Below are 14,537 nucleotides of genomic sequence, written 5' to 3'. Positions count from 1 at the left end.
ACAGTGTGTATAACAAGACACGTTAAGTTTAACAACAAGTTGAGTTCACATCTAAGTGGTGAGACAAAATCTACAAAATGTGATCAAAATCTCCAATTATCTTCTTGAAAATGGTAAGTTTAGTCATACAAAAAAAGACCAAAGGTATAGTTCTAAATCTAAGGTTATAAGCTGTTTCTTACACAAAACACTTTTTTTTTTCTGGTTTTCACTCTATATATTTATAAAATGAGGATAATGAAATCTATTCCATAAGTCAGCACTGGAGGATGTGAAGATGAATTATTCATTATGTGTAATGATACCGGGTAAACTCAGAACACAAAGCAAGTGCAAGGCTGCGTCGTAGAGTTATCGTGGAAACAAGAAGTTTAGATAATTTCTTACTTCCTTTTTTCAATCAATATATTCAAATCTTATTTAATGCCCGCCTCTTTTTCCTTACTATTACACCTAATTTTTAAGCTTATGTTCACATGCATAAATTCAAGTTATCTGATCAATTGAGCATAAAACAAGAAATCTACATTTGCTTGAAAGGACCGATCAGTTAGAGACCATTTTTCTTCTAAGTTCTCATTAAAAACACAAAATTAACAGTTGAACTACACATAAGGAAATCAGTTATCTTACCTGTTCACATATGAATATGTTTTCCTTGTTCTCATGTTTGTATCTAGGTAATTATTTTGTATATAAAATCTACATAGCATTCTTACCCTTTCCGTGAGACACCTCAATGGTCCACGTACAGTTTAGAGAGTTTGGGTAAAAATCTGGAAACCCAGGAGAAAGGACTGTTCCACTCTTCCCATGGATGTAGCCTCCACAGAGAGCTTAAAATAATAAAGAAATATTATTCTAGTTTTAAAGTTTCACAATAGTTGCAGAATAAAATACTTTTAAAGTGACATTCAATTTGCACAAGGGCTATAAAAATATCTAGTATCATCTCCACAAAAAATAAAATGAAAACTTTATTTTACTTGCAGTATGCCAGTTCATATTCAGTGCCCTAAACAGTACAAAACCTAGGAAAATAACAAGAGTAAGGCTTAACAGCTGAAGGAGAACCCTCTTGTGTTGGTTAATTTTATGTGTCAACTAAACTGAGCACAGGATGCCCAGACTTAACCAAGAGTGATTCTGGGTGTGTCTGAGGATGTTTCTGGGGGAGATTCACATGGGGATTGGTGGACTCAGTAAAGCAGACTGCCCTCCCCAAAGGAGGTGGGCCTTGTCCAACAAGTTGAAGGCCTGAAGAGGTCAAAGAGGATGAACATCTCACAAATAAGACGGAACACTTCTCGCCTGATGGCTTTCAAACTGGAACATCAGCTTCTTTCCTATTTTCAGACTGAACTAAAACATCAGCTATTTCTGAGTCTTGAGACTGCCAGCCTTCTGATTGGAATTTGTACCACTGGCTCTCTGCATCTCCAGCTTGCTCCCTACAGATCTTGGGATTTGAGAGCCTCCATAATCATGTGATCCAATTCCTTATAATCACTCTCTCTCTCTGATTCCATTTCTCTAGAGTTGCTGGTCTTCCTAGCAGCACTTCTCTGAATGTAAACCCTTTACAATATACGTCCTGTTCAACATGCTCACAGACCATTTCTGAAGGAAGAAAAAGAAATCTATACACAATCATGTGAAGGGGAAAGTCATGACATTTATGGAGTCAATGTAACATGGGAGTTTAAGTGCTCAGGCTCTGATGTCAGAAAGTAACAGAAAGTTCAGACTCCAGCCTTGTCACTTGCTGGCTCTATGATCTTTGGCAAGCGGCTTGCCTTCCCTCCTTTACAGGTGTCTTATCTTGAAAATGAAAACAGTGATGAAAGCCATCTCAGGGCAGCTGTTTATGATGACTGCCCTGTAGAACACAACTTACAGGGTCTCATACGTGGCAAATACCCCAAACGTTAGGTGTCAATAATTACTAACAGGTGTTAAATCTTCAAAATAGCAATGATTTAAAATTTGAATAAACTCGCTGCGCCTTAATCTTGCAAACGTTGAAAAGTGACACATTCTTATAGATGCTCTTCTTTTCTTGCACATCTTAAGTCCTATCAAGGTCTCCTGAGACTGGAATAGCTGAACTGAAAGGAATCAAAGCTGATGGAATCAGCACAGCAGGAGACAGGTGAGGCCGCAAAGGGATGCACACCTGGCCTTGCAGTCACCCGCTCCCAGGATGCTGAATATTGAGCAAGTGATGGAAGGATGGAGGGAGGGCAGTCAGTCAACCCAGTGCTAACAGTTCGCTCTGTGACAGGCCATTGGCTGCCAATTTACTGCAAGTCCTTGGGTTCCTACTGGATCTTCAAGTAAAGCCCTCAGACGTCCTACGGGTTCTGAAGTTACTGACTTCCCATCACGCCCACCCTCCCCTCACCTGCTCAGACCCTGCACAAAGTCTTCTAATAAATCCAGGTTCACAAACAAGTTGGCTACTGTTTCAAAGAACCAAAGCCCTGGCTTTCATGAGCTTATTTTCAAACGTCTGCTCTACCTGGATTGGAGGAAAGCAAGAGTTGAAGCACAGAGACCGCATCACTGGTGCCAGCCCTGTCCACGCAGGAGATGATGGTGGACGAGGCGGAGGAGTCAGAGGGGACAGAGTCCACTGTCTCCCTGGAAGGTAACATTTATTTCCACACGCCAGCTCTAACCTGAAACCTGACAGCCTTCAAGTTCACATTTCAAACCCTGACCTCCTTCTCGACCCCCAGCTGAATTCTCGGCTGCTTGCTAAGTGTCTCAGAAGGACATCTCTGCGTCCGTCCCCTCTCCTCCACCGCTCGCTCCCTCATGACTCTTCCATCTGCCCCCCCTGCTGGGACTTGCTGTAACTGCCGAGTTTCAGGTCAGTCTTGTCCCGGCGATCTCCTGCCTCCTCACTCTTGCCTCTTCCTTGAAGAGATTAACATGTGAGAGCAGACAGTGCACGGCCTGATTTCTGTCTTTCTTTTCTCTTTCCCACGATTTCCTGTTTTGCTGTGAACTACTAATGAAGTTCTATTTAAAGCAAAAACATAATAAGGTTACTTTCCGTTTCAAATTATTCATAGACTCCCCACGCCCTTCTGAAGCCACGGACTCTATTCATTCATTCATTTACATTGAAGTTCTTTCCTCAAAGAACCGCTACAGAAACCCTACAATAAAAAATGGGGGTACACAGAGCTGTTCAGCCGCAGCAGAGGGTGGATTCCAAGCCCTGCCACTGTCCTCAGTCTCACCTCAGAGAAAGCCTCGGGGGGACCCGGCACACCCCGGAATCGGGCCACGCTCATAGGACGAGCATGCGAGGCCCCCGGACTGCCCCCGTCGTCGCCTGCCCTCAGCGAGTAAAGCCCTGCCCTCCGAGCCCCCCAGGCCTTCGCTGCGCCTCCGTGCCCAGTCCTCGCTGTTCCTGCACCTTCAGTCTCTCGCTTCCTCTCACCCTTGTTAATAAACATGCGTCCGGCAGCTGCCTCCAAGCCTTTCAGGATTCCGAACTGAAACTGTTGTTTTTCATGTCTTTATTCTCAGCCGCTTCCCCTGTGTCTGATAAAGCACATACTTCACTGGGAGATAAAAAATAACCCTCTCTCCCCTGTTCTAACAGACAACAAACGCGTCAACTGTGGGGATGCAAATACAGCATCTCCCAATAAACGCAGGTGGGAAGAGTAAGGGTTTACAAAAATATTTACCTAATGAAGAAACTCCCCCAAAGTTTCCCTGCATTTGTCTTTCACCAAATAAAAGGACGTCAATTATCCCAGTGCTCACATGACTTCTTCAGCACTCGAGCATGCTGAAGCATAAACAGAAAAAAAATAAAAAGAACCATTGCTGTGATGTGAGAGATACTGAGTTTATCTTTTTCCTTGATGACATAAAATATTATAATTAATTCTGATTTCTTCCTTTCTGAGAACTATGAATTTTTAAAGGTTTAAATAGCCTATTGATGTATAATTTGTCACAATAAAAACCCATGGGGTTTAAGAGATAGCTTACAATTTGAAAAGGCAACAAAAACAATTCTTAATGTTAAATGAAAACAGTCAACCATGACTGACTAAACTTTCCCATCAAACTCTAAAATCTCCCCAGATCTGCAGATTTATCAATAGCCTTTTATCACAAGTTTATCACTATCTGAGGTGGGTTCCAATGAAGCGTAAGCAGAGCAAACAGCTCACGTCACCAACCTCTTTAAAAGGTTTAAAATTCAAATTTACATATATTTAAATTGGAAGACAATAAAAGATAAAATGCACAGGTCTGATGCACCTTTTTATTTTCTCTGGAAAACACCAAATACGCAGTATCATTTCCACAGCATCTCACATGCCTGTGTGCAAAGCACACGAGGCCCCTCAGTCCACTCCCACCCCGCTTCTCCTGACCATTGTGTTCCTTCTCCAACCCCTCTGCTTCACGAGCCTCCAGGACTCGGTGAGTCTGCTGTGTCCTCTGCCCAGAAGGGCTCTTCACGTGCTGGCCGCTTCAGAAATCCTCCTCATCACTGGAATCCCAGAGCAAGTGTTACGCCTCAGCTGAGTTCTTCCAGGCCCGCTCCCGGGCGCTCACGCTGGAGCCGAGGAGGCTGTTGTAAATGATTCAGTGTGCGTATGCGTGGATGTACATGCTACGGTCTGAAAGTTTGTGTCCTCAGAACCCGTGTTCACATCCTAAGCCCCGGTGTGATGGTATTGGGGTGGGGCCTCTGGGGTGTGATTAGGTCATGAGGGCTGAGTTCCCTTCAGGGGGATCAGTGCCCTGATGAAAGAGTGTGGTTGTGCTGGCACCTTGACCTTGGGCTGCCACCGTCCAGAACCGTCAGAAATAAAATTCTGTTGCTTATAAGCCACCCAGCCTGTGACATTTTGTTCTAATTGTCCAAACAGACTAAGGCAGAACATATGTGATTAGATTAGATTATAAATTTTAAAGTTAAACTTTGTGGAACCACATATATGTCAGGAAATGGATGTCAGTAACGCCGGTGACCTGGAGCGATTCCAGAAGGATTCTGGTGGACGCTAAGTGTGACCTGGTCCTGGAGGATGAAGATGATTCAGGTGATATAAGGGGCCCAGGCCGTCCGCTGGACAGAAATAGAAGATAATCCTGGATGGGCACTAAAATATTTGAACAAAGCAAGCTACCAACTTTAAGTCAAGAACACGGGAGAGTAGTCTAACATGGGCACGTTGTTCTGTTTTGAGAAGAATCCTTTCAAAGTCAAAACTACACACCTGAGGTGGGTCAGGATAAGCCTCACACTTCCATACGTCAGTTTTCTTTACCAAATCAAGAATCTAGTTCATCTGATGACTGGTGTGTCTTCTATGAAGAACTAGGTGCCACCTTTTAGCACTGCTCAGTGTTTAAATCTTGATCAGAGGATTTAAAAAGTAAAATCCCTCAATGGACAAACAAAAGGACAAAACCAGTGACTCACACATGTACAGTCACTTGTGCGGCAAAAGAGACAGTGCAGGGGGGTACAGCATGTGTGATCTTACCAACAAATGATGCTGTCTCGTTAGGAGAGCCCCGCTGGGAAAAAGGGATCTAGACACTACATCACATCTTACCAAAATAATTGGATGGACTGAAATGATATATTTGAAATGAAAAAAACAGTGCTTGCTTTCAGAGGTGATGAACAAACTCTTGATCACAGTGATGGTTTGGTGGATGCACACACATCTCAGAACATACTACAGCGTTCACATTAAGCACATGCAGGTTACTGCATTTTAATTCTATCTCAACAAAGCTGTTAAATTTTTAAAGCTTTTTGGAAGAAAGCAGTAGAATATGTTTAAGACCCCGAGGGTAGCAAGGCTCCTGAAACACTATGTGGAAAGCACCAGTCACAAGCGAATGCGCTTAAGTGCTAGACTACTTAAAAATGAAAACATTCCATTCAGCAAAAAGACATCAGGAAGAGGAGGAGGACACAGACGGTGAGAAAAAACACACACAACGCACCCGTCCGACGGAGGACTTGTCTCCAAGTACATATGCAGTGCTTATAACTCAGTAAGAAAAAGGCCTGTGACCCAGCAGAAACAGGAGGGAGAACGCAAGAGCTCAGGGAGGAGGATAAATCCTGGGCCAGCAAGCATGAAAAGGCGCCCAGAGTAACTCAGATGCTCCCACGAGGAATCACGGAGTCCAAAACGGTGGTGTGTTTACAGACGAGACGTGGGTGTTGAGGATGAAGGAAACACCCCTAAACGTCGTGCCGCGGATGTGTCACAAGTGTACGGTGAGCACAGGAAGCCGGACACCCCGAAGCACACCACCTGTAGGGTCTCACTCACTGAGAGTCTGCAGACCATCGGGAGGGCGGGGCCTTCGTGGAGTCAGGGGCTGGAGGGACACGGCGGGGCCCCTGGGGAGCTAGCTGGTCGCCTGCATCTATTGATCTGTGTGGTCTTGATCTTACACAGATGTGTTTGTTGTGGGAAAAATCACTGAGTGGAAACTTGTATTTGTGTAAATAAATAAGTAACAAAAAACGCTGTCAATAATATTCAACTATATTTTCACACAGTGACTTTAAGTTTTGAATCTTTATTTTCTATCTTTAATGAGTGTGTAACTTTTGTTTGATCTTTTAACATGTTAACGCCCAATCAGATATACCATGTGACCAATGTCAGGCATTAAACGTCATCCTCTCTCACTGATTCAGAACAACTGTATCACGAATTAAGCTCCTGTGTGGGCACGGATGTGTCACCAGGATCCCTGTGCCATATCACTAACCTGCCTGTTTACTTCCGCACTGATTTCGTATTGTTCTAATTAATCGTTCGCTTCCAATATGCTTCGATACCAGATGGTGTAGTCTTTTCTTATCTTTTTGAAAAATATGCATTTCCTAGCTCTTTAGAGCGTTTACCCTTCTAGATTTTTAAATGTTTATAAATTTCTACAAAAAATCCAATTAATTTGAATTAGACTTTATTGAACTTGAAACTCTAATTTGTAGAAAATTTGTACATTTAAATTTTATTTTTCCCATGTAGGAACATAACATGCATTCTCATTTACTAGGGTTTTCTTTAATATTATATTATAAATGTGTATGTTTTTACTGTCATATTGTTAATGTAAGCTTTCACATTTCTTGTTAGATACACTCCTGGCAGTGTCTAGGGCTTTATTTTCTACACAAACATTTTCATTACTCTTCTTCTATGTTACGCCCCGTGTGGAAATCCGTTGCTTTCTGTCCATCCTGACGCGGTCACGTCCTGAGCCCACACTGCTGGAAAGCACTGATCACCTTCTCCTTCTAACGTGTGTAAGTCATAGATTTTTCTTAAATTATTGCATGAGTTAAGATCTTCCGGGCAATATTAAATAACATTTTTCATGCTGAGGAAGTTGTTCTCTTCTTGACTTTCATGGGACTTTTTGTAATAGTTCTTCTGTTCATGATGGTGTTTCCTACAGGTAAGTTCATTTATATGATGATTCTTTATGTATTTGTTAGGGTGATATATTACTTTAGGGTTTATTGAAGATCCAACGTGAAAAAGAATAAAAACGAGGAGACACATCTTCCTAGAATAATGTACTCATAACTGCTATTCCCAAGTCCTGGTGTCTTCCCGTCTGCTTTGAGGGAAGCAGACGGCTCTGGCAAGTCCCCGTGCGGGGGAACACGGGGGCTGGTAACTCATCATCCACATTGCAGGTTGCACCCATATTCATCTACCTGTATCTGTAAATGTACATCTATGCCTATAGAAATAGAGCTCTGGCTAGTTTCTGCCACTTTCTTTTACTGAAACATTGAATTAAAATACAAGGGGAATTAGGAATAGACCTTTAAAATTTTTCTCTCATTTATCTATAGTTAAACAACATTACATTAGTCTCAGGTGTACAGCTCCCGGCTCTTCTGTTACAGGTTATTACAGAATACTGAATATAGCTCCCTGTGCTACACAGTAAGTCCTTCTTGTCTCTCTGTTTTATGTACAGTGGTGTGTGTCTGCTAATCCCCAACTCCTAATTTATCCCTCCCCCACCACCGCCCCTTTGGTAACCATAAGTTTGTTTTCTCTGTGAGTCTCTGTCTGTTTTGCAAAGTTGCTTTGTATTATTTTTTTAGATTCCACACACAAGTGATATCGTATAATATTTGTCTTTCTCTGACGTATTTCACTTAGTATGATAATCTCTAGGTCCAACTATGTTGCTGCAAATGGCGATACTTCACTTTTTTATGGCTGAGTAATAAGGAATATGCATTTTGACAATCCTCTAAATTCCTACAGTCCGTCCTGCTACAATACATGTTTCCATATGAACAGCTCATGTGAGATTGGTACACAGAAAGCTGGTGTCAGCAAGATGTGGATCGTGTGGGTTCCTGTAACGTTTTCCCTAGGCGTGGACTGGAGTTAGCACAGCAGAATTACAACCCAGAGCAGGAGAAGAAAATGTCCCAGCTCATCTGGGTCCCTCCCCGCGGGGCCTGCCCCTCGCCTCGCACGGCTAACGCTTCACATCAGGTGGCACGTCCTTGCGGCCCCTCAGATGCTGGCCCTGTAGATGGAGAGCCCCGAGGGCGGCACTCCACTCTCCTGGTGATGAAGGTTTGTTCAAGCTTCCCGAGATGCCCTCCAGCCACTGTGGCTGCACGCCCCCACTTTGGGGGAGTTCTCCCAACGTGCCAGGAGTCGTTTGAGTCAGTACTCTGGTGACAGAGGTCAGAGGTTCTGAGTGGTCTGTAGCTAAACGTAACTGTCCCGTAAACCCTGTTATTTTTTGTGAATCATTAGTAAGAAAGCCAAGGGTTTTCATGAATATATTAACATATCGAGTTTGAGTGGAAATGCCTAAAGTCTATAGACAGCACTAGAAATGGAAACATACAGAACATTTACATGGAAAACTATATAGGAATATATATATCATATTCCATGGCCTTTGGTTATGAATATAACCATCTCATAACATTGTTTCCACGGAAAAACATTATAATGTGGTTCTATTCATGGTCAAATGCCAAATCCCTGACTTTTTCTGCAAATGATCAGAAGTGACATGCTGGCCTATGTTGTTATTATAATTATGCGCTGAACAGTGGAAAGTTGAGCAAAACAGTGACACACAGTCACCAAAGATGTTACTCATTGTGAGATTTCCAAGAGCAGATCTGGGCAGACAGGGGAGGGGCTGGCGTCACAAGAAGACGCCGGCGGTCTCCTGAGAAACTCCCCACGCTCCTGGGGGAGAAGCTCCACCAGAGGCAGGGGCTGTGGGGACGCAGACCAGCTGTGCAGACCTGGACGGAGCTGTCTGATGCCTGGCCCCACGCACAGGGAACCAGGTCTCACGAGGTGGGAGATGCACACTCACCGCGCCGTCTCACGCATGGTCTTCAGGGCCACGTGTGGGGGGGGGGGGTGTGCAACTAGGCTCTGTGAGTTTGAGGGTCTGGAATGCAGCTGAAGGCCAGCCCATAATTTTCTGTTCTTCGTTTGTAAACAGAATCTCCACATTGCAGAGAAGACTTGCTGGGTAAATGTCAAGCACTCAACAGCAGTGTTTTGCAGGCACACAGCCTTTCAAGTAGAGGCCCTGCTCCAGCCTCACCCTCCCGCCCGGAAAACACTCGCCACCGAGCAGTTTCGTCAGTTCTCTGCGTCTGCTCCCGGCTGGCTGCTCCGCGAGCCGCACCTACCGTCACAGCTGGGCAGAGCGTGGTTCCACTGGTGGCTCCGCTCGCAGACGAGCGGCTCGTCCTCACTCAGCGTGTACCCAGGCTCGCAGCTGAAAGTCACCGTGGACCTGATGCCGAAATTACTGCCGTGCCGATGGCCGTTGACAGGGATGCCCGGATCCAGGCAGGAGTCCGACTCTACAGTCACACCTGGGTGCACAGAAAAATCCTGTCACATACCCCGCTTCCTGGGCGACAGGAAAGGAACAAGTTTGTGCCACAGCACATAAAATATCCCCGACATCACCAGACCTGGCCATCATGCAGCTAAACCCAGTCATCCATTCATGTGAAAACCAGCCCACTCCCAAACATCTGACCCTGCTGCTTCCTGCAGAAAGGCACAGATTACAACACGATTAAATAGACGACATCTAAGCGGTGCGGTCTCGAGTAGTCTGTTGACCTCCCTGAATTTTACCTTTCTTCATCTGAAAACCAGTGACTGCACTAAATAAAGTCTGAGTCTCTCTCTTTTCTATCTCTATCCCTACCCTCTCCTTTCTCTTATGTTTTCTGTTCCAATGGATACTGCCGACACCCTTCAACGTTCAGATACCTGCATATATCCACCCAAGTCCACACACATACAATGACACAGTGCAAAGTAAAACTGCCCTGGAGGTGCTTTTCTCAAACTGCAGTCCACAAACCCATACTTTTTTTTTTTTTTTCCAAATTTGCAGTCAAGTCAGCCACCTTCGAGATGGCTACAATCAGCCCACGCTGAGAGATGCTAAACAGTAAGGTGCTATATAAAGCCAACTAACGCTGATCACATCATTACAAGGGTTTCTTCTCTCTTTCTTTGACGTTTCTCTTTATTTTTAGAATAACATCTATTTTAAAAGATAAAAAAGTGGGAATAAAGGAAGAGAACGTCATTGCGATGTTGAGAAATGCAAATAAAAAAGACTTGCTGTTGCCAAACATAACTCTCCCAGGTTAAAACACTGCAATTATGACTTGAAGTATTAATCAAAAATCTTAAATTATTACCAATATTAAGGCTGTTTACTCTCCTAAAATTATATTTGGGACTACATTTCTGATCACTGCACATATTTCACCAAAGTTTGAGTGATGTATCTTATGAATATACTTTCCCTCATTAAGTCAAATACAAGAAGTGCAACTAAGGGGTGAGTTTCTTAAATATGCAGGGGGTCCGATCTTCATTCACAGAGCAACATGGGGTCCAGTGGGCACAGGATCACAAACAGCACAGCTGAGCCGCCACTCGAAACCACGCAGTAAGGAACATGATTTCCCGGAGAAACGCAGCTCCCGCGAGGAGACCTCTAAACCCCTGGGATTTCCCGAGTGGTGGGAGCATTACGTTACCCATGCTGGGCCCCTGGGACCACAGCTGGTGCTTTACATTCAGCAGGTCGCTCACGGTGGGCTCCCAGGGCAACATGCCTTCAGTCTGACCTACACGGTGCGCGGCAGGTGAAGACTGAGTTCAACCGTGTGGGACGAGGACTCAGTCAGCGTGAGGCTCGGGTGAGCCTCCCAGGTCGGCAGTGAGCTGTGCGTGTGGCACATCGCGGCCGGGCGGGGGTGACACCACCTGAGGCTCCATGGGGAGACGGCGCCGGGAACCCTGCCTGTTCTCTCCGCGCCCCTTCACGTGGCTGCTTCTGACTGTGTGCTTCCCATTAACGACACGACTGTGAGGATGGTAGCGGTCAGCAAGCTCCCTGAGTCCTTCCTCGAACTGTCACACCTGAGGGCCATCGCGGGACCCCAGACCTCGTGCCTGGTTTCAGAATCGGCAGAATGAGCAAGCTCGCACTTTTCAGGTTTGCGCTCTTAACCTCACAGTCTGGTTACACAGGGTAACAAACAGCAGAAAAGACTATCACAGTGAAGTTTTCCAGAGAAAAACATTTTCTTAATGAAAAGAAAAGAGAGCAAAGTGAAGAAACAGCATTATTTTTCCCAAGATTTTTTTAAAAAATCATTCTAACCAATATCCTAAAGCTAACATATGCCTATTATCTTAACAACAGGATGTAACTGTCTTGACCTCTTGCAAAGCATGGCAACGAACACACACGTGCCCTACGTCCCTGCACGAGCTACAGATACGCCAAACAGTACAGGTATGGCCTGTCCCAAGACCCATCGCCTACCCTGCTCCTCTTTCTCTGTACACACATGCCCACACACCCGCACGCACACACACGTGCACACACATGCAGGCATACATGTACACACACACATTCTAAGGTAGTGCTTATCAAGTCTCACAACAGCCCGGCGACTGCATACAGCACATGCCCTGGGCACAGTGCAGACACAATACTGGCTGGTTGGTTTTGTAGCATCACAATCAACACAAGGATTCCCTCAAAAGAGGAAACTCTGCCAAAGACACAAATTAGCCTCCAGGTTCCTGAAAAAGCAGTTAACTAAGTTATTCCATTTCATCACATGACATCCTGTGATCCCTAGACAATGTGGTCACTGGGCTGAAGGGAACGATCATAGGAATTGTCACTTTACATGGTGTGGGGGTGACGTGTTAATGAGTGGGGTCCGTGATGAAATTTATAAATGGTAAGGAGACTTTCTCACACACAAAATGTGTAGAGAAAATAGAGAAAAATATTAGAGGAAACCAAAGCATACATATTTAAATTCAAAATTCTTTACATGTCAAATGGAGCCAAAAAATAAAACTGTTAGTCATAATTGCTTGTTTGTACCAACTATACTTCATTATTTATTCATTCATTTATTTGTACACATAATGGGCACACATACTGAGTTGAGGAATGAGAGTGAGCGTGACCCTGTGCACTGACCATCTTTTGAATGGCAAGAGCCCGGCGGGGGACCGTGGGGGTGACTCTGAGCTCAGGAATCCACACTGCACTAAGGTCGCAGGTGAACACTGATGCACAGTGATGTCTGGGAGAAACTGCTCCTGCAGGACGGTCCCCGGACAGGACGGCCGTCTGAGGGAGTCACTGCGCCCTCCAAAGCACCTGCCCACAGAAGCCATGTCCCGGGACATCCAACCTGGCCCTCTGACATCTGTTTAGCCCTAAAGCCTGCGGCCATCTGTCTACAACACCCCCTGAGAAGCACTGCGGTGAAGGTCCCAGGCCGTCCTGACTGTTCCCTGTGAAAGTCCCAGTTCCTGCATCTCTCTGGCTTTTGCTTGTTTCCCATTTCTCCCCAAACCATCGGCATAGATAAGCTAACTGAAGCAGTAACAAGTCAGCTCCAGTGAGACTTCCTGGTGATGGCCTTTCAATGCTTTCGCCCAGAAACTACATCAGAAACACCTGGAGCCTTCTGGAAGGATCCCTGCGTGTTCACAAAACACCAGTCAGGACGAACGTTCAGCCCAGGGTCCCTCTAAGCCAGAGCACCGGCCAGCCGGACGCCTGGGGAGCCTGGCACCGGGTCCCCAGCCCTCAGCGAGGACTTTTCCAGGAAAGTCGGAGGGAGCAGGAATTGTAGACGTGAAGGGATCGGGCACATGAGACACTCACACAATTACCCCTCCAGATGCGCCAGCTGGGGGACTGTCTTCACCTGCCTTTGACTGATGCAAAGAAGGGAAACTGAGAACAGCGCTGTTCTCTGAGGATCACTCCAGGTTATGAAAGCACGCCTTACTCAGGCTCACGGCCTCTTTCCATACAGGATAGATACAAACAACCCGGAAACATCACGAAGCCAGTCTTGCCAGCTTGCATTGGTTACTGCTGGAATTATCTACTCACTAAATGTATATTACATCGCATCATATCGTGCTACATTACACTGTGTTAGTGAGGATGACAGTCCACATAGGAACCCGTGACTGACTTGCCTCGATTTTCCAGAAATAATAAGTAAGAACAACGACCTAACTTAAACGAGGTCAGGAGTCAATGAAATTAGTTTGTACTCCCTGCATATGGGCTTTGGAACACGTTTCTTCAAAAGGAACTAGAAACAGGCAAAATAATCTGAGGCACACAAATACGAGAGAGGAAGAGAAGACAGGGGAGCGCGGCTCTGTGATTTGTCAGAGCCTAAAGCTCTTCATTCTCTTAGGTTCCACCCAACTATGTATCCACTGGCCAATGTGGTCTAGTTTTTTTTAAATGTGGGGGGTGGGGTGGAGAGAACACATCTCAGCCGCTCAGTGCTGAGGAGCTGCACAAATTCAGGTGCTTAAAATGTAATACATCTTCACTCCAGAGAAGAGTGATAACTTGAAGGGACATTAAAAAGAAATGAAATACAAAATTTTCTCCTTCTTAAAATGCACTTCAGGCTTAAAAATCATGTACCTTTGAAATAAATGCTGTATATATGAAACAAAACTAAAAACTTTGAATTAAATGTGAAATTAGTCTTTAAATCATTAATAACCTATTTTCTTTTTAGCAGAAAATGAGTATAATTTAATTCCATTTTTAATCAAAAAGTACACACGAGCTTATATGTGTATTTGCATAAAATTATATACATGAGAGTGAAAAACAGAAATACTCACAACAGGTTGTCAGTTTTAGTTGTTGGACAGGGTTCGGGCAAGATTAAATGAGAAGCAGGGAGTGATGCAGGGGAAGGAAGGCAAGAAAAGAAAAAAAAGACTAAAAAGTCAGCGTGTTAGACACGGCCCCATTCATACATTTATAAAATGGTATGTGCAGGTTGGTATATATAAACATATTTTTACAACAGCATTAGAACTTCATTTAGTTTATTTCATGAGAGATTCTGAAAAAGAACACCCCTAAAAATGCTAAAAAATAAAGAGTTCATT

General features: G+C 44.5%; 1 protein-coding gene across 1 annotated transcript in view; it reads right to left on the bottom strand.

Moving 5' to 3' along the window:
* Positions 1 to 14,537, bottom strand: part of CSMD1 (CUB and Sushi multiple domains 1) — a 1,691,213-nt gene that overhangs the window by 209,447 nt on the left and 1,467,229 nt on the right. The window contains exons 23-24 of the mRNA XM_064477604.1: positions 9,722 to 9,910; positions 720 to 836 (exon numbers count right to left, since the gene is read on the bottom strand). Coding sequence (XP_064333674.1) covers positions 720 to 836; positions 9,722 to 9,910 — 306 coding nt within the window. The remainder of the gene's footprint in view (positions 1 to 719; positions 837 to 9,721; positions 9,911 to 14,537) is intronic.

This window comes from Camelus dromedarius, chromosome 22 (genome assembly GCF_036321535.1).
Source record: "Camelus dromedarius isolate mCamDro1 chromosome 22, mCamDro1.pat, whole genome shotgun sequence".
Lineage (NCBI taxonomy): Eukaryota > Metazoa > Chordata > Mammalia > Artiodactyla > Camelidae > Camelus > Camelus dromedarius.
Note: the sequence above shows the minus strand (reverse complement) of the source record. Positions and strands in the feature narration are given on the sequence as shown.